Source organism: Peromyscus californicus, unplaced genomic scaffold, assembly GCF_007827085.1.
Source record: "Peromyscus californicus insignis strain IS unplaced genomic scaffold, ASM782708v3 Scaffold_4__1_contigs__length_199733344, whole genome shotgun sequence".
Taxonomy (NCBI): Eukaryota; Metazoa; Chordata; class Mammalia; order Rodentia; family Cricetidae; genus Peromyscus; species Peromyscus californicus.
Genome location: NW_026294562.1, coordinates 160,093,230 through 160,117,844, shown reverse-complemented (window position 1 = coordinate 160,117,844; position 24,615 = coordinate 160,093,230). Strand labels below are relative to the sequence as shown.

At 53.8% G+C, this 24,615-nt stretch overlaps 1 protein-coding gene across 4 annotated transcripts; it reads right to left on the bottom strand.

Moving 5' to 3' along the window:
• Positions 1 to 2,024: 2,024 nt before the first annotated feature.
• Positions 2,025 to 23,560, bottom strand: Gramd1a (GRAM domain containing 1A). Of its 4 annotated transcripts, none has more exons than XM_052761768.1 (20): positions 23,400 to 23,560; positions 16,246 to 16,462; positions 15,359 to 15,379; positions 14,570 to 14,654; positions 14,323 to 14,426; positions 14,143 to 14,238; positions 12,941 to 13,021; positions 12,199 to 12,311; positions 11,819 to 11,969; positions 11,202 to 11,400; positions 10,511 to 10,654; positions 8,836 to 8,954; positions 8,612 to 8,754; positions 7,323 to 7,426; positions 7,070 to 7,243; positions 6,903 to 6,990; positions 6,146 to 6,157; positions 5,676 to 5,783; positions 5,464 to 5,584; positions 2,025 to 2,506 (listed from the first exon to the last, which is right to left on the bottom strand). In XM_052761768.1, exons 1-20 carry the CDS (start codon positions 23,405 to 23,407, stop codon positions 2,414 to 2,416), a joined length of 2,181 nt encoding a protein of 726 aa, XP_052617728.1. In that variant the 5' UTR covers positions 23,408 to 23,560; the 3' UTR covers positions 2,025 to 2,413. The 4 variants fall into 4 exon arrangements, with proteins under 4 accessions (XP_052617728.1, XP_052617730.1, XP_052617729.1 ...); XM_052761770.1 differs by lacking the exon at positions 23,400 to 23,560 and adding an exon at positions 23,066 to 23,355; XM_052761769.1 differs by lacking the exon at positions 6,146 to 6,157.
• Positions 23,561 to 24,615: the final 1,055 nt, after the last annotated feature.

Here is a 24,615-nt window from a genome sequence, read left to right as displayed (position 1 = left end):
TTGCCTTCCCCAGGGGTGAGGATACTGTCCTGTGTCCTAACAGGTCCCCAGCACCTTGATCTCTGCTTGCCCCATGACAGGGCTCTGAGCCACCAGAACTAAGGTGGGAGACTTGGCAGGGGGTGGCTGGCCAGTCCTAGTTTCCAAGTCTGCTTGGAATAAGGTCCTGGAGAAGCCACAGCGTGGGGCAGGTCCAGGACGTAGTGGCAAGTAGCCAGGGACACCAGACACCTTTGTGGTCTGGGCTTTTGCGCCAGCACCTCCTGGGCCGTGAAATTCCTTGTGCAGAAAATAACTCTTTCACAGTTCCAGTGGCCTTGGCGGGGGCAGTGGGGAGGAGGTGAAGGGAGGACAGGCTTAGGGACAAGGGGCACCCCCTCACAGCCCTACAAGACTGGTGTCCGAGGAGGCCCTCTGTGGTGGGGGCAAAGCAGCCTTTCACTTTAACGAACTTAATTCCTTACACCTTCGCCCAGTTTGCAGGTGTGAGGAGTCTCAACATGGGAAGCAGCCAGATTGCACAGCGGCAGCAGCAGAGGCGGGGCGGGCGGGGCGGGGCGACGCGGGGCCGGCTTTGCCCTTCGCTTGCTAACTGCTTTCATCCAATCCTTCCACCCCACAACTTGGCACGTGACCTTCCAAAGGTCCTTTTAGACTGACAGACTCTTCGGCCCCTTGGGCCTCAGCCCAGAGTCTGGAGGACATACCTGGGTTCTACCTGCACCACTGATGGCTGATGGGGAGGTGGCTGGTTCCAAGAGGATAGCAACTTGTGTATAAACCTGAAGATCTGGGGCTGGAAAGATGGCTCGGCGGTTAAGAGCATTTGCTGCTCTTGCAGAGGACTCAGGTTCGGTTCCCAGCACCCACATGACAGCTCACAACCACCCAGAACGACAGTTTTAGGGGATTTGGTGCCCTCTTTTGTGTGCGCATCCATACAAACAGGCAAAAAACACATAAAAAAAAATCAGAAACAAAAATTTACATATGGAGATGTCGTGAGGGAGTTAAGAGTTTGTCACAGAATGAAATGATCAGCAGAGCTTGGTCCCCATTTGATGCTCTCGAGGCGAGTTTCATATTTCCTTCCAATTCTGCGGTAAACAGAATGAGTTCTGGCTTACACTGTGCCCAGTCCCGTTAGGAGCCACATTCTGAGCCAGGTGGTAGAGGCTTGTCATCTGGCTCCTCAGGGGACTGAGTTGGGAACACAAGTTCCAGGTCCTCCTGGGGCTTTTCTGAGTGAGTTCAAGGCCAGATAGTGAGACCCTATCTCACAGTAGAAATTAGAGATCTAAGTATTAAATCTGATTAAAGGTGGCCCACACCTTTAATTCCAGTCTTGGAGAGGTAGAGGCAGGTGGATCTCTGTGGGTTCAAGGCCTGCTTGGTCTATATAGCAAGCTCCAGGACAGCCAGGGCTTCATAGTGGAACACCACCTCAAAATAAATAAATAAATATAAAATTTCAAATAAAAAAATGTGAAAAGACTGGGGATGAGCTGGGCAGTGATAGCACACGCCTTTTATCCCAGCACTTGGGAGGCAGAGGAAGGCAGATCTCTCTCTGTGAGTTGGAGGCCAGCCTGGTCTACAGAGTGAGATCCAGGACAGGCTCCAAAGCTACACAGAGAAACCCTGTCTCGAAAAACAAAAAAACCCAAACAAACAACAACAAAAAAAAAAAAAAAAGAAAGAAAGAAAGAAAGAAAGAAAGAAAAAGACTGAGGATGCAGCTCTGTGGTAGTGCTTGCCTAGCAAATGTGGGGGCCTGAGGTTTGGTCCCCAATCCCCAAAGGCCACATGTACTGACTTCAAATCTCTTTGATGGCATACCTCAATTGTGGTCGCCCTCCCACAGTGATGTGCCCCCATTGAGGGGCTGTTAGATACGCAGGCCATCTGGGGCTGCTGCTCTGCACTTGAGTAAGGCAGACCTGGCATCAGAAGACAGGGACAGGACTCCAGTACCTGCACCACAACAGGAGGAGGCCCCCATCTGCTCCACAGGCACAGCCATAGCCATTTCCAACCCTTTATTGAGGCTGTCATCCCCAAATAAATATAATACATTAAACCCAGAGATGAGGGTCTCGTGCACCCCAAAAGGTGCCCCCCACAACCCCAGCTGGGCAAAATAAGTTAGTTGGGGGGAAGAGCCTGCCAAAGGCCAGGCCAGCTCCCTGGCTGAGCAGGCAGGTGGCAGCTGGATTTGCACACACAGATCTAAAGTGCATCTTGGTTCTGTGGTCCCCAGGTCTGTGTGGCTCTTGGCGGGGCCACTGGGAGGGGCAGGCGGGAACCTCCCGGCGACGTTCACACCGTGCCAGCAGTGGCTGCCAGGGTTCCGTGTGTCCTTCTGTCCATTTTGGGGTACGGCTTTTCGGTACCCTTCCCCTTTTCGGTTCCCTCAGGGGAAGCTATCATCAGGCTGTGGCTGAGTGTCCAGAGGAGGATCCGGGACGGTAATTCCTTGATGTAACTTCTCCAAGGAGAACTTCATCTGCCAGAAGAGGAGGAGGAGGAGGAGGAGGTGGGATGAGCACACTAGCTATGCTATCTTGCACGGCCACACTGCCCCACCACTTGATAACCTCTCAAAGTGCAATCCTGGGACCCAGGTTCAAATCCTGACCCTGCTATTACTAACAGTGGTTACATCCCTTCACTGCTATGGGCCTACTTTCTTGTCTGAAGTACGCATGATTAAGATCCTAGCTTTATAGGATTGCATCAGAGACTAAGGGATGCTAGAGCCTGGCCCATAGTAAGTTCACCAGGTGACCTTGACCAAGTATCTAGTCTTGAACCAAAGGATGCCACACACCTCCTACATCGCGTCAGTCTGTTTACAAAAGGGGGACAAGATGCTACTTCTTAAATCTCAAAGGGCTCCCACAGGCTAGTGTGTTGAAAGGTGCCCACCAGATGGCGCTGTTGTGGAAGGCTGTGGAGCCCTCAGAAGTGGGACCTAACTGGTTACTTAGGTTATGGTGGGAGGCATTTGAGAGTCACACCCGACCCCTAATTCTACTTCCTGATCTGTTGTTCTCAAGCTCCCAGGGCACCCACCATGTCGGACACCACATCTTGAGCCTAATAAACATTTCCTCCTTTTATGGTTTGGCTGTGAAATGGCCCCCACCCTGGGCTCAAGTCCTTGAACTCAGCTGGTCCGGAGGCTAGCCGGTGGACCTAGGCCACCAGGGTCGGGCCTTTGTGGATTACAGCCTGGCTTTTCTGCGGGTCTCTGTTTCATCTCTACTTCCTGATCCCAATCTAACCTAAGCAAGAACCAGGCCGCTAATGACGTGGACACAGCCTCCCCAACTACCATGACGGACTATATCTAGAAGCCATGAGGTAAAACAAGGCTCCCCTGAGTTGCTAAGCGCTGCGGGGATGGGGAATCAACCACTTCACCTTGCATCTGCCACATACGTTGGTCACAGTGAAAGTAACTTCCTGCTGCAAGGCTGGCTGGAGGACGGTCACTTCCCGTTAGTGGAGAGACAGCCCAGCTATGCCAAGGGCTCTTGCTCTCATTAACTTGTGACAGTGACTTGGGATTCTCAGGAATTTAGGGAGAGGGAAATATAACCAAGCTTGACCTCAGGATTGGGGAGTCCTGCTCTGCTCTCCATGAGCGAGGTGACCCTGTCTCAATTTCCTCCTTACTCCGTCCTGTACGCCCCTTCCACTGAAGCATCTCTCTGGGAACTTGGTTTTGGGGTGCAACAGTGGCCCTAAAAACTGGAGTTTTGTTTTTAACCTGTGCTGGGGTATAGAATATCTTTAGTTTCGTTTTGATTTTCTGCCCCACACCACCCCATACACAACATAAAACCCATGTGTTGTGCATGCTAATCAAGAGCCCTATCACTGAGCCACGCCCCTGCCCCTCACTGGGGGATTCTAGGCAGTGGCTCTACCACTGAGCCACACCCCAGCCCCTCACTGGGGGATTCTAGGCAGGGGCTCTACCACTGAGCCACACCCCAGCCCCTCACTGGGGGATTCTAGGCAGGGGCTCTACCACTGAGCCACACCCCAGCCCCTCACTGGGGGATTCTAGGCAGGGGCTCTACCACTGAGCCACACCCCAGCCCCTCACTGGGGGATTCTAGGCAGGTGTTCTTCCACTGAGCCACAACCCAGCCCCTCACTGGGGAATTCTAGGCAGGGACTCTACCACTGAGCCACACCCCAGCCCCTCACTGGGGGATTCTAGGCACTTGCTCTACCACTGAGCCACACCCCAGCCCCTCACTGGGGGATTCTAGGCAGGTGCTCTACCACTGAGCCACACCCCAGCCCCTCACTGGGGGATTCTAGGCAGGTGCTCTACCACTGAGCCACACCCCAGCCCCTCACTGGGGGATTCTAGGCAGGGGCTCTACCACTGAGCCACACCCCAGCCCCTCACTGGGGATTCTAGGCAGGTGCTCTACCACTGAGCCACACCCCCAGAACCTCACTGGGGGATTCTAGGCAGGGGCTCTACCACTGAGCCACACCCCAGCCCCTCACTGGGGGATTCTAGGCAGGGGCTCTACCACTGAACCACACCCCCAGCTCCTCACTGGGGGATTCTAGTCAGGGGCTCCACCACTGAGCCATGCCCCAGCTCCACTGAACAGTATTTCTGTCAATCCTCTCAGTTCAGCTCTGATGCCCTCAGGGACCAGATAAAGCCGGTCTTCTCCCCGTTTTCTCACCTTCCTCCCTATCCTAGGCACCCATCCCAGTACCTCACATTTTCCTCAGTCTCCCACAGCTGCTGGCTGCAATCCTCTCAGGCCTAAGGGCAGCACTGTACGGTGGCAGTACAGTCATTGAGCACCTACTGTATGCCTGGGTGGGGCTCACCAATGGCAAGTCCATGAAGTGTTTACAGTGTGATTGGCACTGCTCCAAATGGCAGTGCGTTCTCAGCTCCGAAAGGATGGCATTCTCCCGCATGTTCAGAAGATGCAGACAAGGCTCAAATGACTGTCACTCACACAAGGTCACACAGCCGAGTCCAACCTCGGCTGTCTCCTGAATTACACATCAACCTCTTTTTGGAGATGGGACCCAAATGTCCCTGGGAGAGTCACTCCCCTATAAGCAGACCTGAGCCCAAGACAGGCAGAGGACCAAGCCCAGCCCAACCTGGCCACTCTGATCTGCTGCGGGAAGGGTGCGCATGTGACCCCAGCAGCTAATAACAGAGAGTGCTATCCTCCGCATGTCCCCCAAACCCAGCCTGCCACCAGCAGGAGAGAAAGATTCCTACTACAGCACGTAGCTGGATGCAGCCATGCCTGAAGGACATTTTTCCAGGATATGATAGTTTTTTTCCTTCCATTCCATGGACCTCCCTAGCAAGCTAAAAGGTCAGTACCAGGACTCGTTTTATCATGGGGGAAACAAAGGCCCGAGAGGAGGGCAGCTTGAGCCCACGCAGCTGCTGCATACCTCATCCAGGAGCTCCACGGAGGCTCGAAGGATCTGCTTCCATTTGTGAACCTCGACGCTGTGGAAGTGCTTCTGCAGAGCCAAGATCTCGGCCCACTCCGTGGCTGTCTGGGGGAACTTGCTGTGGAGATGCAGAGTCCACGTGAAGGAGCCTGGCTGCTTCAGTCCACTTGAGCTCCACCCCTACCCCTGGCCTCAGGCTCTCCACTTACCCCTTGGCCAGTGCCAGGCTGTGCCAGGACTCAAAGGTGTGGGCCGTTCTCTCCAGAGCCCAGAGACGGTAAAAGAGGAGGGCGTTGAGGGCCATGAGGACGATGAGGCTGCAGACAGAGCCAGATATCAGGGCCTGGGATCAGGATGCTCTCTCTAGTCTGGCTTGGAGCTCTCCAGTGCCCCCAACACACTAGCGCAACCACACCTTAAAGGGTACCGTGACTACCCACCCTTTTCAGAGGAGAAAAGAGGCTCAGGGGGGTGACTGATATGCCTAGGGGTCACACAGCTCATAAGCAGAAAACACAGGGTTCACATTCTGACCTATGTCATGCCTACATGCTTGCCGGCCACACTAAACCACCTTCCCTGGAAGAGCCAGGGACATTGGACAGGGAGAGAATGCTGCAGGGGGATGAACTGCAATACAGGGGTGAAGGGGTAGCAGGGGGAGAATTCAGGGCCCTACCTCACACAGATCCTGCGGAGGCAGCAAGGGGAAGACAGAGATGTGAGAACTGCCCAGGGCGGTGCTGGTGCCCAGCCCTCCTCCACCCAGGACAGCTAGCTCTGAGCCCGGGAGACAGCATGGTTCCTCCTGGGTGACCTTAGGAAACTGAGGCCTCGAGAGGCTGAGTGTGTGGTCTGGGTCAGTTTGAAACTGGGGGAGTCTTGCTTGTTTTTCCTCAGAGTGTTGTGTTCCTCCATACATGCTGTCCTCCAAATGCCTGGTGTCCCTGCCCAAGCCCCACCCAGTCTCAGCTGGGCCATCCTCAGCTTCCCAGAATCTTATTTTGCTGCCATGGTCTCCCATATCAGCCCAGCTCCATCCCTCTGGTCTGATGGCAGCTCTCCAACTTCCCCACCACTCCCATGGGACTCTTGGTCCCTGCTGCGTCTCTGGCCTCATCCAGCTCAGGACTGGGTGTAGAAAAACCATGACCTGACTCCTTTTGAGTGGCAAACTCCATATGTTTTGTCTCTTCTTCTAAAAATTTCTCCCCTCATCTCCCATGGTCCCCAGGGTGGCTGCTGTCCCAGCAATAGACTTCTCTAAGACAAATGGATCAGCAAGTGGGGATTCTGCTGGCCACACCCTAAACATGGTCTCATGCAATCCTTCTGAGTTGAGCCCACACCCCAACAAAAGCAGAGGCCCAGAGAAGCCCAGCCCTCAATCCACATCATACAGCCAGGCTGCAGATCCACATCAGTCCCTTACTCACACAATGCTGATGAGAACCAGGGCGCTGGGGATGCCTGCCCCGGCGCCCTGATCTATGGATGGTTCCGAAAAGCGAGAGCTGAGGGAACCTGTGAAACAGCAACTTGGGGTGAGCCAGGCACACCTCAGGGACCACCTCCTCCAGCTGCCCACCTCGACATAACGCACCTGAGGTGTGCATGCTGGCCCGGGTGCAGGGGTCCGGGTCTGGGTGCTGAGGCCCGTCTCCGTGTCCCCTCCAGCTCAGGGGCCTCTTCCGCCTCCGGAGGCCTGACAGTAGTCCACGAGCATCCTTCCCACCTTCCTCCAAGGACAGCTTCTCTGCCTTGGCGAGTTCTCGCTCTGAGGGACAAGAGCTGGCTCAGGATGTCTGCACCCAGCTGGGCCACAGCCCCTGCCCCACCAGCCTTCAGTCCCCTACCCAGGTGGTGGAAATAGTCTTCAATGCCGCTCCACGAGTTCTTCTCAATGAGAGACTTCACGAGGCTCCATGGCTGCTTTCGGTAGCGGATCTCTGAGGACACACTAGGACAGGGACAAGAGGGGAACCTAGGTCAGGTCTGGCCGAGGGGAATCTATGTACCCCAAACTTCTAATTCAGAGAAAGGGGTCTGTCACTAACAAACAGTCCTTCCTATGGCTCAGGCTAAACACCTCAAGCCTAGGCCTCGGCGTCTCCAGCTTTTTCCATCCACACTTACATTTAAATCACACAGTCTTTGCTTTTAGGCTGTCCTGTGAATTGAACTTCCTACCTGCTAAGCAGGAGCTCCGCAGTTGAGCCACGCCCCCAGCCCCTCCCTGGAGGATTCCACAGCGGCCCTCTTCATTTTTTTTTTTTTTAAATCTTGTGATGGTCTTCTTGCCCAGGACAGCTTTGAACTCACTCTGCAGCCTTGAAACTGGGATCCTCTGGTCCCAGCATCCTCAGGGCTGAGATAATAGGCCCTGCTCTTTACCTACAAAACCTATCCAGAATCCACCTACTGTCCTTTATGCTACTCCTAACTGGCTCTGGCCCCTACCTCTACACCTAGACAACAGAGTGGGAGGCCTCTTCTTGGTCCCTCCGCTCCCATTTGTAGCCAGAAGGAGCCTGTATGTGGAGTCCATTCAGAGTCATCTGGGCTCAGAGCCCTGCCCTGGATGCACCTCGCTTCAACAGATGGTCAAGTCTACCACAAAACCTTGCAAAGTTTCATGAACTATCATGGACCTTGGATCTCACCTCCTACTTCTCTACTCCAGCTACTCCCATGCTCCAGCTACTCCCATGCTCCAGCTACTCCCACACTCCTAGGGCCTTTGTATCGGCCATTCCTAAGGGAACGAACCCTCCTCTGGTTATTGTGAAATACTCCTTTCTCAGAAGACCCTTCCCGATCATCAGCGTCAGGGAACAACCCTCTGCCCCTCACTCCAGCCTCTTGTGACGTGGTGAACTGAGGAACGTTCTGTAATCTCTTACAGAAATTCACTGGAATTTCTCCGGTAGAGTTTGGGGGCCCTAACAGAAGGATTTTTGTCCCCCAGGCTTAGAATAGATGTTCAGTAAACAATTGAGCACATGAACTATTCTATTCACTTATATACGCTTCTCAGTTCTCCAATGACCCCTGCCAACAGTGGTCCCTGGGGTTACCCTCTGACCTCCACCAAGGTAGGAGGTAGCCCTGAGATGGGGTAGAGATAGGGTACACTTGGTCTCACCGAAGCCGGGCCTTGTTCCGGGCCAGACCCAGGATGCAGTAGCGGTGGGCAGTGTAGAAGTAGTCCTGGTATGGGATGCCCTGGGTGAGCACCTCGGAGTCCACCACACACCCGCCTGCCTGTGGGCCACGCCGGAACAGCGTCTGCGGGGAGCGGAGGGGCAGGAGGGAGGTCAGGGCTGCCTCACACATCCACCCCACCCAGGGCCACCTCACCCTGCCTACCTGTGTCTCCACCACAGAGGCGCTCTTGGGGCCTAGCGGGTTGCTGATGGGGATGGTGTAGGTCAGGACTCTGCGCTGGTGGCACTTGCTGTCGCTGCTCCAGGGGCTCAAGGTCACATCTAGGGGAAGAAGTGGGAGAACAAGGACAGTGTTTTCCTTTCTTTGCTGCCAGGCTGTGGAGACTCAGGCTTTCTAGAGGGTTCTCATTCTCTGGGGATTAGTCCCCAACTGCACCACCCTACCCCTTGTCACTTTCTGTTTAGAAGCTAAAACATTTGGACTACAGTGATAACGACAGCTGGGGCACCTCTGACCCCGTATTTCTGACCCCTTCTGGAACCGCCTCATCCGCTGCTGAGGCCTTGGCTCTCCAAAGCATTAAATGAGGTAATCACAACCTTAGGGACACCTTTTCCTGGAGGTCTCCTGAACCCTCACACCTACCAGGCTCCACACTGAACTCAGTACCTCTCCAATTCCACCATCCTTTATGCTTCAGTGGAGTCCTAGGCCATGACTTCCCTAATGTGTTACCTCTATTGTCTGGGGTGGAGGTGAGGGCGCGCGTGTGTATTTATGCCTGTGAATGTTGATGAGTGCAGCTGCACATGTGTGTGGGTGCACATGGGAGCCAGAGAACAACTTTGAGCGTCTTCAGGCACACCCACCTTGTTTTCCTGAGATGGCGTCTGCCAATGGCCTGAGGCTCACCAGCTGGGACAGGTTAGCTGGCCAGGGATCAACCTGGTAGTGATGGGACAGAAGCATGTGCCACAGTGCCCAACTTCTAGTGCCCAATTTTTAGAGCTATTTCATTTTTAGTGTTTCGTTGTTGTTGTTGTTGTTGTGTGTGTGTGTGTCCGTCCACGTGAGTGCAGTACCTATGGAAGCCAAAGGTATTGGATCCTGCTAGAGTTACAAGCAGTTGTGAGCAGACCCATATGGATGTTGGGAACTGAACTTGGGTCCTCTGCAAAGTAGTACATGCTCTGGACCTCTGGGCCATCTCGCTAGCCTCTTCAAAACATTTTTACTACATTTATCTATCTATCTATCTATCTATCTATCTATCTATCTATCTATCTATCTATCTATCTATCTATTGGGGGAGCATCTATCTATCTTTCTATCATCTATTTATTGGGGGAACATCTATCTATCTAGTTATTGGGGGAGCATCTATCCATCTATCTATCTATTGGGGGAGCATGTGTACCCGGGTACAAGTGTGTCAGAAGAGCTCTTGAGCAGTTAGTTCTCTCCTTCCACCATGTGGGTTTGGGGTGGGCACTGAGCCATCTTGCTGGTCCACTACCTGACTTGAATGTGGTTCTGGTACAAGCCTGGGCCTTCATGCCTGCAGAGAGAGCACTTTGGAGACCGTGCCATCTCCCTAGCCCAGAGCTACTGTCTTCGAGTCTCCTGAGGATTGTGTCCAATTTTACTTATTTCTGCCTGCTCAGGGTTCTACCCAGGAATAATACCTGGTTAAAATCAAGCCTAAACATACGCTCTCGGCCTCAGACATTCCACTGTTCCCCAGTCCCTCAGGAGTCTAAGGAGGCAGACACCACACTTCCGACCACTAACTTGATTGGTTGGAATCTTCGTGCGCGACTGCTGAGGCACTTGCCTCATAGCAACTGCGCGGTAATGCGGGCACTGCAAGCCTGACCTGTGAACTTGCACTGCTGCAGGAAGCCCTGGAGGAACGGCGAGTCCGAGAAGAGCATCTGCTGGAGACGCTCAGCACCCACGTGGAAGACGGAGTTGATGAGGAGACGGCCAGAGAGGTCGGGAAGCAGGGCGGCCAGATCACCTGGGAGACAAAAGGCTCCTCATTATGTGGGTACACCCCTCCCTTCCCCTGGGCCGACTGGCCCTCCTCAGGCCTCCAGGGTGGAAGGGCAAACTCATCTTCTTGAACAAGAGACACTCAGGAACCTGGAACAGTACTCAACCCTTCCTACCCAATAGACTAGTGTCACGGTGGGCACACGCCCCAGCCCAGCCAACAAAAGCCACCACAAGGGCATCCACTGGCACAGACTCCTACAATCAATTGGAGTCATTTGTCATGGCAAACCAACTGAAGCCAAGTCTGGGATTTTTGCTATAGTTACTGTGCCGTACATCATCAGGTAGCCAGGCCTAGGGCTCTCTCTGTGCTCACAAGAGTAAAGTCTACCTGAAAATCAGTAGAGAGACAATGAGGCCACATAACCTTTAATGCAGGGCTCAGGGCACACCGTTTGAATGACATCCCTGGCCGCCTGCATGTCCTGCCCTGTGTTCCAGTGCCTCCCCTCTTACTGGCCCCTACTTGGGTATAACCAAAGCGGATGAACTGGGGCCACCTGCCTCACCTTCCTCCCCAGTGGATGAAGATGAGTTACTGGTGTCTGTCAATAGTTCCTCTCTGGACAGCAGATCCAAGGGGCCCAGGGACGTGGGCCCATCTGGTGGGGCTGGCTCAGTACTTGGAGGTTCTGCTACTGGGGTCACTGTCTGGCTGGAGGAAGCATCCAGCTGACTGGCTGTCGGTTCCTCCTTGTCCTCCTCGGCCTGCAGAGAAAGGCTCCATCCAGCCTTCTCATACCTCGATTCCAGCCCAAGGGCTCCCAGGGGGCAGCGGGTTTGATAGACTGTTTTAGTGACCAATTCTGGAGACGTGATGTCTGTACCTGGGGGCTCCTGGCTAGTGTGGCAGAGGCCTCGGGACCACGCAGTGATGAGGGCTTATGCTGATGCCTGGCCTACAAGCTATACTACCCACCTGTCTCCTATCCATCGATCTCGCTCCCCTGTGTCCTGCCTTTCCTCCTACTCTGCTACATTCCCCTGCTATCTACCTTGTCTGTCCTCCCCTCCCACCCACCCCCATCTCATCCCTCTGCCAAATTCCTGCCCTTCTATGGCTCTTCCATGCTCCTTCCTCCATTCCCAACCTCTCATCCCTCTCCACAAGCATCCACTTGCATACCCCGTGGTCTGCATCACTGCTGGCCCGGGAGAGGTTCGGGGTGACCCGGCCACGCCTCGAACCCACAGGGCTTGGCTCCTGGCTGCGGTCAGCCGCCCCCGAGGGGGTGATGTCGCTGAGTGCAATCACATCTCCTACCTCTTTGGGACTCCTGTAAGGGAAAAGAGCCTCCGTAGGCCACATTCACTGTGTTCGCCTCCCACCCTCCCCCGACGCCCGGCTTTGCACAGTAACCTCCGACCACCCAGCACTCAGGAGATCTAGAAAAAGCTACGTTACTCATGTCTGTCTGTTTGTCTCTGGACAACACATCCAAGGGACCTCGGCGTCCCTCAGAGACTCCCGACATCCCTTTGAACCACCTTCCACCTCCAACTCACCCAAGACCATTCAGTTGCAAGGGGCAAACATAGTCTTCATCTTCACTGGTAAGGCCCAGCTCCGAGCCATAGCACTGATGGACCAGGTGCCAAAGCTCTCGGGGACTCAACGTCTAGGCATAAGGGATGCAAGGTTGGCATCTTATTCCCACAGCCGAGTCCCAGCAGCTCCCTTGGCTTCCACAAAGGAGCAGCATGGCCACCCACCCCAGAGCCCACTCATTTCCATCCTGCTGGCATCTATCACCAGCCAACCTGTTTTTGCAAAGCCTGGGCCCTGGGTGCTACAAGCCACACCTTAGACCTCCTGAGTCCATGATGTGCGGGCCAGGGAAGCTTCCCATTCTTACTGAGAAGGATCTGGAGACTCAGGAAGGGGAAGTCACGTGCTCAAGGTCACACCAATGACCCACAAGGATTCAAACCCAGCCAGATTCCACAAGAGCCCAAGCTCTCGCCCCCCTATGCTATCCTGTCTCCACCCTCCTCAGCAGCCATGGCCTTCCCACTGCCCACGGATCGGCTAGGCCACACTGACAACGAAATAATAGCAACTAACGATAACAGCCAGGGCTGCGCCAGCTGCTGGCATTCCTACAGCCTCTGAGCCAGGGCTAACTCACAGCAGATATTAGTGCAACGTCATCAGGATTTCAGGACGAGATGTGCCCAGTAGCCCCTTCAAGGTCCCCCCCCTCCCCCCCGTAACTCCACCCTCCACCCTGAGCTCAATCACGCCCACCTTTTCAAGCAGCGCATTCTGCCAGAGGCGGAAGATGAGGAGGAAGCAGCGATCCCGGGCCCCAAAGGAGGTGAAGAAATGCTACAAGGGGAGAGATTGAGAGCAAGGAGTGGCAGGGTGGAGCAGGGATGCCCCTGGTCACCGCAGGGGGAGGAGGCTTCCGGGAGGTCTCTTCGACATCCCCTTGAGCTCCCTTCCCCATGCCTGGAGCTGAGACCACCAAGCCCAGTGTACATTCCTAGCACTCTCTGTTGTCAAGGATGTCTAACTCCTCCAGCCTCAGGCCGACAAAACACAAAGGGAGGCCTGCTGCCGAGTCTTTCCCTGGTCCTTCCTCTTTCCCGTCAGGACCCGGAGGGACACAGCTATCTTTCAACAGAATGGACAAATGCCAGGTGTGCTGCTGTCCCAGCACTAGGGAGGTGCAGGCAAGAGCTGGAGTTTGAGGTCAGCCAGACCCCATCTCAAAAGCAAACAACAGAAAGGTCTAGGGGGCTGAAGAGATGGTTCAGAGGTTAAGAGATGACTTCCTGTTCTTGCAAAGGACCAGGGTTGGGTTCCCAGCACTCACTGCAGGGGGCCCACAACCATCTCCAACTCCAGTCTCAGGAGATCTGATGCCCTTTTTGGCTTTCATGGGCACTGCAGGCATTTGGTATATGTATATAAGCAGGACAAACACCCATACACACAAAATAAAAAGAAATATTTTAAAACAAACAAACAAGCCTTTAGTCCCAGCATTCAGGAGGCAGAGGCAGGTGGATCTCTGTTAAGTTTGAGGACAGCCTGATCTACATAATGGGTTCCAGGATAGCCAGGGCTATGTACGGAGAGAGCCTGCCTTCCCCCAAAAAAACAAAAAACAAACCAACAAGATCTAGGGAATGACTCAGGGGTGGAGTGTTTATCTGGCAGCTATAAAGGCCTCGATTCCAATCCCAGCTTTGGCTGGGTGGGGGCATCTGAATTGCAGGATTCATGGGAAATTGCAGGATCACTGTGTTGCAGGACATCTATGTGAGGGGACATTGCATAGGAAAGAGAAATGCCAGTCAAAATGAGGGTCACAAAGGCTGGGAGTTAACGGGCCAGGTGCAACACACAAATAGGACTCTGCTCTGACAGGTGTGTCTGGGTGAGTTGGGGGATCCCTGCGGTGATCCTGGCACATGGCTCCCCACGTCAGGTCCATCACTCACCTTCTCACTCTCAGTACAGATCTGAATGGCATTGGGGATGAGCTTAGCCGTCTTTTCCTTCTTCAGACAGGTCACTTCCTTCAACTGGATGGAAATCTAAGGACAGCACAGGACAGTGAGAAGAGCCGGAAGCCCTGCCCACCCGGAGGCCCCTCTGTAGCCACCTGTGGCGCAACTCACTGTGGTCTCCCAGCGGAAGATGTTGCTGTAGAAACAGATCCAGTTCTCGGAGAGGTAGAGGCGGCCCTGGAGGAGGATCTCCCGCTGCAGGGCGCAGGAGTAATCTGAGAGTGGCGGAGGGAGAGACCGGCAGACATCTGAGTCACACATGCTGTGGCCCGGCAGCGCACAGGCCAGCAGGGAGGCAGGAGGGAGGGCAGAGCCATGGATCCAGGTCAGAAACGGGCTGGGGGGCATGGAGACTCACCCACGATGAGGCGCTCTGCCTCAGGGAGCTTGCTGAACAGTTTTCGGAAGTCCTCATTGCGTTGTTTGTATGTGGGACTCAGCATCTGCCGAGAGGTTTGGGGATGGGAACCTGAGTGCAGATTCCAAGCCCCTATTTGGCCCCCAAAAGCTTTCAACCCCTCTCCATCTTCTCGGCCCTTGGGGCCTCTTTGCTCATAATACACATGTCACCATAAGGTCACCTGCCACTTACTCACTTTTAAAAAATTTATTTATTTTATGTGTATAAGTGTTTTTCCTACATGTATGTGTGTGCACCATGTGTGTGCCCAATGAAGGTAGAGGCCAGAAGAGGGCATCTGATCCCCTGGAACTGGAATTACAGGCAGTTGTGAGCTGCCATATGGGTGTTGGGAATCAAACCCGGGTCCTCTGCAAGAGCAGCCTGTGCTCTTAACCACTGAGCCATCTCTCCAGTCCTTACTTACTGACATCATACATGAGCTAGGCTCTGTGCAAGGTACCACCACCTGCATCAGTAAATCCTTCTCAATTCCCAAAATCTATTTGGCCTTGCCAGACTGGGCTGCTGTTTCTCAGGAAGGGAGAGGAAGGCTCAGATAGGTTAAGTGACTTGCCCAAGGCCACTTAGAGAGCACAACAGCAGGCATCCCGTCTGATGTGTTACAGAGGCATCTCATGTGTGCGTCTGTAAGCATCACCCACTCCCTGACCGCTCCGGCCTGGGGCTCCCTGTAGGCAGACAGTCCCTCCCATACCTTTATCAAGCCCATGTGCAGATACTCACACTGTACCAGCTCTGCATCTTCTGCAAGAAAAAGAGATAAGTCAGGAGGAGCCTGTAGTTCGTTTTTTTTTTTTTAAACTCTTTTACTCTTTGGGGGGGCCTGCCACCCAGCTCCCAAATAAATACACAGACATTTGATATTTCTTTTTACTTATGAATGCCCAGCCTTTGCTTGGCTTATTTCTAGCCAGCTTTTCTCTTTTTGAGTGGTTTTTTTTTTTTTCTTTTTTTGGCAGGGTTTCTCTGTGTAGTTTTGGAGCCTTTAATGGAACTCGCTCTGTAGACCAGGCTGACCTCGAACTCACAGAGATCCGCCTGCCTCTGCCTCCCAAGTGCTGGGATTAAAAGCGTGCGCCGCCTACGCCGCCGCTGCCACCTGGTGTCTAGCCAGTTTTTTTTTTCTTAACTTAAATTATCCCATCTACCTTTTGCCTCTGGGCTTTTACCTTTCTCTAGTCTATATACCTTTCTTTACTTCGTATTCCATGTCTGGCTGTGTGGCTGTGTGGCTGTGTGGCTGTGTGGCTGTGTGGCTGTGTGGCTGGCCCCTGGCGTCCTCTCTCCTTCTCCTTTGCTCACTCCTCCCTCTTCTCTTTTCCTCTTCCTATCTATCCTCTCTGCCTGCCAGCCCTGCCTATCCCTCTCCTGCCTCACTACTGGCCATTCAGCTCTTTATTGGATCAATCAGGTGTTTTAAACAAAGTAACACAACTTCACAGAGTTAAACAAATGCAACATAAAAGAATGCAACGCATCTCTGCATCATTAAACAACTGTTCCACAGCATAAAGGAGTGTAACATATCTTCAACTAATATTCCACAACAAGACCCCTTGTGTTTTCTGCCCTTGCCTCCCTCTCCCAACCCCACCTGAGCTCACACCCACCTTACTGTTGCGGATGAAGTTCCGGCTGCCCAGGCTCTGGGTGCTGGGGGTCCCAGGCACACCCCCCTTCTCTGAGGAGCTATCAGACCCCTTCTCCACCATGGTGCCTGGTTCTGGCTCAGGAGCAGGTGGAGGCCGGCTTGGGGGCAAAAGCTGCAGCCGTTTCCGAAGAGATGGGGAGCTGCTTGGTGAGCTCCGGCCAGAGTGGGGTGTGGTGCTAGGAAGAGAGAGGAAGGGGAGTAGGTGGGGGGGAAACAGGCCAGGGGCAGGGATGAACCTGATTTTGAAGGTGCATCCATCATCTAGTGGCTCTGCCTGCCCACCCACCCACCCATCCATCCATGCACCCATCCATCCATGCACCCATCCATCCATCTATCCACCTGCCTGCTTATCAGTCCACCCATCCATCCATGCACCCATCCATCCATGCACCCATCCATCCATCTATCCACCTGCCTGCTTATCAGTCCATCCATCCATCCATCTACCCATCCATCCAAGCACCCATCCATCCATCTATCCACCTGCCTGCTTATCAGTCCATCCATCCATCCATCCATCCATCCATCCATCCATCCATCCATCCACCAACCTTGCCATCTATCTATCAGTCCTTCTACCCACTCATCCATCTGCCAAACCTAATTTACGCATCCTCTATCCACCTATAGCCCATCCACCCACACATCCACCTGCCACCCACATACTACCCGTCCATCCATCAATCCATCTATCCTTCTACCCACCTCTTCACCCACCCACTCACCTACTTCCTGTCTCTCTGATCCTAGAGCCTGTCCCTGAACATCCCTGTGCCTCTGCTGCTTCACCGTGACCCAGGGAATGGTGACCATACATCTAGTTGTTTGGGGGATTAAATCACCATGGATTCAGGGGACTGAAGTCAGGATGTCAGGCTTGCATGGCAAATGTGTTTACCCAATAAGCCATTCCACTAGCCCAAACCTGATAACTTTTAAACATTATCTTTCTAATTCATTCATAAAGCAAACCTTCATGGACAAGTGACACTCAAAATGCAAATCTTTCTTTTTAAAGTGTTATTTATTTTTATTTGTGTGTGTATGTTGTTTATGTGCACCATAGGTGTGCAGTGCCTGTGGCGACCAGAAGAGGGCATCAGATCTCCTGGAGGTTGAGTTACAGGTGGTTGTGAGTCACCATACAGGTGCAGAGAACCGAACCCAGGTTCTCTTAAAGAGCAAGACATGCTCTTAGCCACTGGGAGCCATGTCTCTAGCCCACACTGCATCTTTTTTAATGTCTTTCCTTTCCTTGCCCATATCTCTAGTCTGTCCACAATCCCACCACCTCTAAACCCTACTTCCATTTTTCCTTTCATTACCACGTCTCTTTGTTCCAGCCTCCATTCCTTCCCCCACATAAGCCACAGAAGTTTTCTTTTCGATTTCTGCTCCTGTCCCCTCCCCACAGTCTCTCCTCACCTCCAGCCTGGGAAGCTGGTAACCAGCTGAGTCAGTTCAGGGTTCTCTAAGCCTAGACTTTGATGTGACTAGGTCCTGTCACTTCCCTGCCCCATGTCCCTCCTGGTTGTTCCAACCATTCCAGCCTCCTCTTGTTTTTTAAGCTCCCAGGATCATCCCTACATCAGGGGTTCTGCATCTGTGGTTCCCTCCATCCGAAAAGCCCACCCACAGCTTCAGCCAGATCTACTCATCTCTTCAGTCCCCACACTCCTCTGCCAAGGTCCCTTAGCTTGAAAGCGGCCCCTCCCCCCTTCGCTCACCCACACTATCTACACTCACCCTGTTCATTTGTTTATTCAGTTTGCTTATTGCCTGCCCTAAGGCGTGAACTTGAGGAAGTCTTGGTTGCTATCTGTATCCCTGGCACCTGAACTAGAGACAGGGCACACAATTAATGCTTAATAAACACTGTGGGACTGAATGAACAGCCCTGAGCTGGCTGGAACCAACGCTGACAGAGACCTGAAATACAGCTTGGTTCTGGTGAGTTTACCTCCTGCCGGAGGCAAATGTTAAGCAAACAGAACATTCTCGTAACTGTGCAAACACTAACTGTAATACGGGCAGTGGCGGTGAGTGGCAAGGACTTCAAAGGGATATCATTGTTGACTTCTTATCGGGATTATGTCAAGCACTCCAAGCGATTGATTTTTATCATTGCTCAAAAACACTGTGCTTGGTCCCATGACCATTCAGCTTTACAGTGGAAACTGAGGCTACAAGCGAGAGGCACTGGCAGAGGGAGGCACAGCTGGTTTCTGGGAAGGACTGATCTATTTTGGAGTACAAGAGGCATCTCCTCTTTCAAGAAGTTTTTCAGAATTTGGTTCTCTCCTTCCACCATGTGGATCCCAGGAATCACACACGGGTGGCTGGGTTTAGCAGCAAGCACCTTTACCCACTAAGCCATCTCGCCACCCCAAGGATGTTTCTTCAAATGTGTATCTCCTTTCTGTAATCTTTAGTACATGCCGGTCCCTCTGGTCCACAATGTCCTTGCTCTTCCTTGCCCTACCTTGGTTTTTTGTTTTTTGTTTTTTCTCCTTTTTTTTGCTGAGCTGGGAATTCAATTTAGAACCTGGTGTATGCTTAGTGGACATTTACCACTAAGCCACCCCCCCACACCTGTCCCTCACTGAGGGATTCTAGTCAGGTGCTCTACCACTGAGCCACACCCCCAGGCCCTCACTGGGGGATTCTAGGCAGGGGCTCTACCACTGAGCCACACCCCAGCCCCTCACTGGGGGATTCTAGGCAGGGGCTCTACCACTGAGCCACACCCCCAGACCTCCTTTACTTTATATTTTGAGGCCAGGTCTCTCATTAAGTTGTACAGGTTGGTTTTGAACTCACTCAGTACTCAAGGCTGGGACTGAACTTTCAATTGTCCTGTCTCAGCCTCCTGAATAGTAGTTGGGATAACAGGCCTGCGCCACCATGCCTGGGTGGGGTTTTTGATGAATTTTTTTTTTTTTTTTTTTTAAAGCCAGGGTCTGGTTGGCTTTGCTTTTGTGATCATACCAAGAAATCACTGAGAAGCTGGTGCTTAACAGGCTTACAGGCCACACTGCTGTTCCTTGGCCTTGAAAATTCTTACGCACACTTCAAGACTCTGGTGCACCCCCTCCCTTCTGCGGGTCTCCATACCCTACGGGGCAGCAGTCATCCAGCTGTGACTTTTCTGTAATGACAGTTCCATGGGCTTCTAGGGACAAGCCTTGGAGATGTCTTAGTTCCCACTCTGCCCTAGCCCTGCTTGGATGGGGTGCAAGAGAGGGAGTCACGTGATTCTTATAAAGTAAGTTCATTTAATAAATTATGTGACAAAATAAAAGACATAAACAGTGGCCTGGGCCATTACCTGTCCCCCTGGGCCAACCCAGTGCCTCTAGTCACTGTGCTGTGGTGTCTGAACTCAGTCTGTTCCAACATACAGCCCAAGAAAGCCTATGGCCACATGGGGCATGTCAGAGCCTTCCTGGTACTCAGGTTTTCCTACCCTCCTTACCCCAGGAAAGCCCACAGCTCTTCCCTGGCCCTCATTGGCTGAACTACCTCTCCCCTGGTTCCTGCCTCCCCTCTCCCTTCTGCCCATATGCTCTTTCCCCACTGGATATAAGAGGAACTCACTCTTGTGCTCAACAGACGTATCTCCATGCTGTATTTGAAATCGTATAGCCCCTTGCCGACCCCTCACCTGCTCTGTTCTCAGAGCATCTGACAGCGACAGACTGCCCCCTGGCTCCGCATCCTTCTCCACATCGCCTAGCAGGTGCCCATGAGTAGGCACCACCATGACCTGAGCGAAGCGACCATGCTTGCTAGTTCCCTCCCAGAGCTGGACAAGCACACTTGAACTCAAAGACTCAAAGGCTTCCAGTCTCAGAGCAATGGATGCCTCCCTGGGGTGCGGGGTCTGCACCTTCCCCAGCCTGGCTTTCACCTGGCATTCTCACCTCCTAGTGCTACTTGGAGGCGACGTGACGTGACGTGTAAGGCACAGGGACAAAGAAGCCATGTGTAACGGCTTTCCCTTCCCACGGTTGAAGAAATGGAGTAGTAACCTGCCACCAACCTTCCTGGAGCTGTCCAGGAAACTATGCTGACCCCGGAGAGACCTCAGCTGGTGCCATAGGCCTTCCCGTCGCTGCAGCTGCAGCTGGAGACACAGTGCAGGCAACAGATTCCAACTATCTGCCAGCTGGGACTGGCTGCACTAACCAGGGGGCCAGAGCATCAGAAAAAAAGCCACAGAAATCAGGACAATAGCCTTCCACCGTCTGCCATTGCGATAAAGCGGCACAGTCCCCAGGACACTACCACCAACAGCACCAGGAACTTGTTTGAAATGCAGACTCTGGCCAGAGGTGGTAGGAATGCACTCCTGGTAATGCAGTACTCCAGGGCTGAGGCAGGAGGATCACAAGCTTGAGACCAGCTTAGGCTGAATAGCAAGATTCAGTCTTAAGAACCCCAGAGTTGGGGGTGTGTAGCTCAAGGGCCTTGAACCTACTGGTGAGGGGTTGGGGGCATGGCTCATCAGCAGACTGTCTAGGAGTCAACAGAAGCCACCCATCAGGAGCTGAGGGTATGGCTCTGGGTTAAGAGTACTTGCCTAGCATGTGCAAAGCCCTGGACTCCATCACCAGGACGGCCACAAAACAAAACAGAAATGTAAATTCGAAGGCTCTCTTCTGCCCTCCCCACCAGAAATCTCAACTTACAATTGAATACACACTGAATCTTGACAGAATCATTAGCGCAGCGAGGGTTACTTAAGTGAGCCAGACTGCGAAGGCTTAGCTGGGCAAGGCTCCCCGAGGCCAAGGGCTGAGGACAAAGAACAGAGCTGGCAAAGTGTGGGAGAAGACAGTGCGAGACACACTCGGGACATCAAGTTCAGAGCCAGGACTGAGGCAGGTCTGAGACTAGCGGATGGCCAGCAGAGCTGAGGAGGACACACAGGCTCCTAACGCAGGCCTGAGACCCTGGGCCACCTGGTTCTAGGGAGAAGGTGACCCTTCCCCGTGGCCTCTTCTCACCTCTGGCCTATTCTGAAGCCCCAGGTCTACAGGAGGCACAGACAAGCCAAGCTCATCCCCCAGTTCCTGCTCCTGGATGGGACAAAGAGGAAGTCCTCAAGGGCCGGCAGCAGAGCCCTAGGGCGGCCCAGCCCGTCAGCCAGTCCCGGCAGAGGGAAGAAGGGAGGGGTTAGGAGTGGCGAGAGGACTACCGTTATGGGGCGGGACTAAGGAAGAGAATGGGTTTCCCTTGTGCAAGATGCTCAGGCCGCCTCCTGGGCCTCCTCTGCCTCCAGACAGAGGAGCAAGAACACACAGGTGTGTAGGGAAGGAAAGTTGGCTGGGGATACACAGTGTCATTGGCAAAATTGGCTGCAGGTAGGAGAAGCCTATCTCTGCCACCTGTCTGTCACATACATAAACAACCACGGCACTGTAAGTATGTCATATTCATACACAAAATGCCAGGAAAATTACACACACGTAGGTACACACACACACACACACACACACACACACACACACACACACACCACAAACATGCTATAGTCACACAGAGCCCCAGAATGAATTCCAAATTAAGAGAAACACAGTAAGTCCAAGATAAACTAGCTTCACATATACAGCCACAGGAAAGTTTTAGAGAAACATTGAAGACCAGAACAACAGCAAAAGCCACAAACCGACTCACACATCACCCAGCCACAGCACACAGTGACCCAGACATACATCCCGAAGGTAAGTTAAGTCATCTGGTCAACCTGCACATCCTGCCTCTCCCTCGGACTTCAGGGTGTTCATCAGGCAGAAAAAACACAAAGGCTAGTTCCCAAGGGATGAAGAACGGAATTGTCAGCTGTCACAGTGACAGAACCCTGACATTCCAATAGCCATGGGGGACTCAGGAATAATGCAGATGGTGAAGTGAGGCCTGGGCGGACTTTACAAGGCAGTTAAGGTTACACCCAAGGTCCCAGGAGGGAGGGTCCTCAGCCAAGAAAGCCACAAGGGGTCTCTCTGTCTCTCTTCACAGACAAAGCCACAAAGGGCCTGAGAGGCACACAGAATCTCCCACACACCCAGAGACACGCAACAATGCCACAAATGGATACATAGGAACCTTCCCATGGATGCCACAGACACACAACAATGTCACAGGTGGACACATACAATTTCTTCTTGTCCACCCAAGTCAAAAGACTTTCAAAGGTGGATGACAGGCACACAGCCGCAGATTCTCAACCACATGCACACATGCTAAAATCACAATGGGGGCTCACACAGCAGCAACTCACAGAGACCCTTGGAAGCACAGGTGTAATTCATGGTAAATCACAGGCAGAGTCAGCCAAGGAATACTGTAACTTCTGTACACTTGGAGCCCCAAACCCACCTCAAGACACTCCAAAGTCACAATGAGGCACAACCTCAGAATGTGTAATTTGCACATGGCGCCACAAAGAAAATGAGACGGGCCTCTCACACAACCATGGCGGGTCCAGAAGCCCCAGATGCACTCAACCCGGTAGCCATCCCACACAAGATGATAGGTAACATGCAGAGAGCCACACAAACACCGCCCCAAAGCATCCCAGCTGTTACACACACACACCACACTCAGAGCTCAGGCACTTCCAAGACACAATCACAAACGGAAAACCGCGGGCACAGGGAATGAAGCAGGAGCGGGGGATCAGGTTGGAACACACACGACCCCCACCCCGCCTAAATCTCAGGCTCAAAGAAGCTCCCTCCCCCAGCCGCCACGAAAAAACGAGGACCACCAACCCGAGGGACTGCCGGGCCTGCCAGTTCTGAGGGGGTGGGGCTGCTCGCGGTGGTCCCTTCATCTGGAAGCCTGGTCGGCCCTCATCAAGAGGGACGATCCAGGCCTGGGGGAGCACCCGGCTGCCCGTGTGCGTCCCAGGCCGGCAGTGACGCCCCAAGCTCGGGCCTCGCCGCCGGGCTGCAAGACCCCACGCACTGCGAGACACGTGTCTCTGCTCCCGGTCCCCATCGGGGTCGCTCCTACATGCACGAGCTTCGGGAACCCGCTCCGGTCCCCTGCCCGGGCCCGATCACGCCGCCGTACCCGCTCCCCACCCCGAGATCCGGTGCTTACTCGAACATGGATGCGGCGCCCTGGCTGCAGGGCAGGACCCGGCCGGCTGCGCTGAGCTGGGCCTCCCGGGCCTCGCCTGCCTCGGCCGCCGCCCCCACCGGACCCCGCGGCCCGCACAAAAGGCCGGAGCCGCCGGAGGCCGCCGCGGCGTCAGCGACACCCCCTTCCTGCTCCCGCCCCGCGCGTCACGGCGCCGCCCCCGCCGGGAGGGGGACCTGGACGCAGAGCGCGGGCCTCGGCCTAGAAGGCTTGGGAAAGAGTCCGGCTGGGAGACCTGCACCGACCAGTGGACAGAAGAAAATTTCATTGAAATTAAGCAGCCTGGGCCAGGCGTGAGAGCGTACGCCTGACGTCTCAGCACCCGAGAGGCTGAGGCAGGAGGATTGCCGTGAGTTCGAGGCCAGCTTGGGCCAGATAATGAAGTTCAGGCCGGACTGGAATACAGAGTGAGAACTTGCCTTCGAAACAAACAAGCAAACAAACAAAAGGAGTCTAACCGCCCTGGCTTCCCCCGCTAGGACTTAGAAGAGTTCCCGGGAGGAACCGGAGAGGCGGGGTGGAGAGGTGGTATCAGGCTGATGCTGGGAAGAGCAGGTCTGGGGCGGAAGTTTGGGGGAAACCGCAGCTGGGGGGCGGAAGGCCTCTGCCTCCTCTCCCCACCCAGTCCTCGAGCCTCAGTTCCTGCCTTAGAAGCTTCCACTTGTGTGGGGATTTCCCCAGCCTAGTCCTGCAGCCCAAATCAGACTCCAGCCCACCCCTGAGAGCCTGGGCAAGTCCCTCAGGCCTGGGGAGCCCACTGCTCGGAAGCAAGGGGTTTCCCCCAGAACAGCGCAGGGGCAGGGCTCATCAGCGCTTTTGATACTGGGAAGCTTGCCTAGCCTCAAGACGGGAAATGACCATACATTGCAGTGTAGGACGAGTTCTCGTGCCAGCCAACCCTGCACCCACTCTGCAAGCCAAGCGTGGTTGTCCTTGCTGGAGAACATAGTGTGAACCCTAGCTTTGGGACGCAGATGGCCAGCCCAGGGATTTCTCCCGACTCCTCCCCAGCCTCTGGTCCAGCTGCAGCAGACCTGGTCCTACCTTGGTCAGCTTCCATTCCTGCCCCCACTCTGTTGCCGCTTGCAGCCAGAGAGCCCGTGAACAGCCAAGGCCGTTCCTCGGCTTCACGCCCTTCCCTGGCTCCACCTCGTTCGCTGTAATATCTAAATGCTCA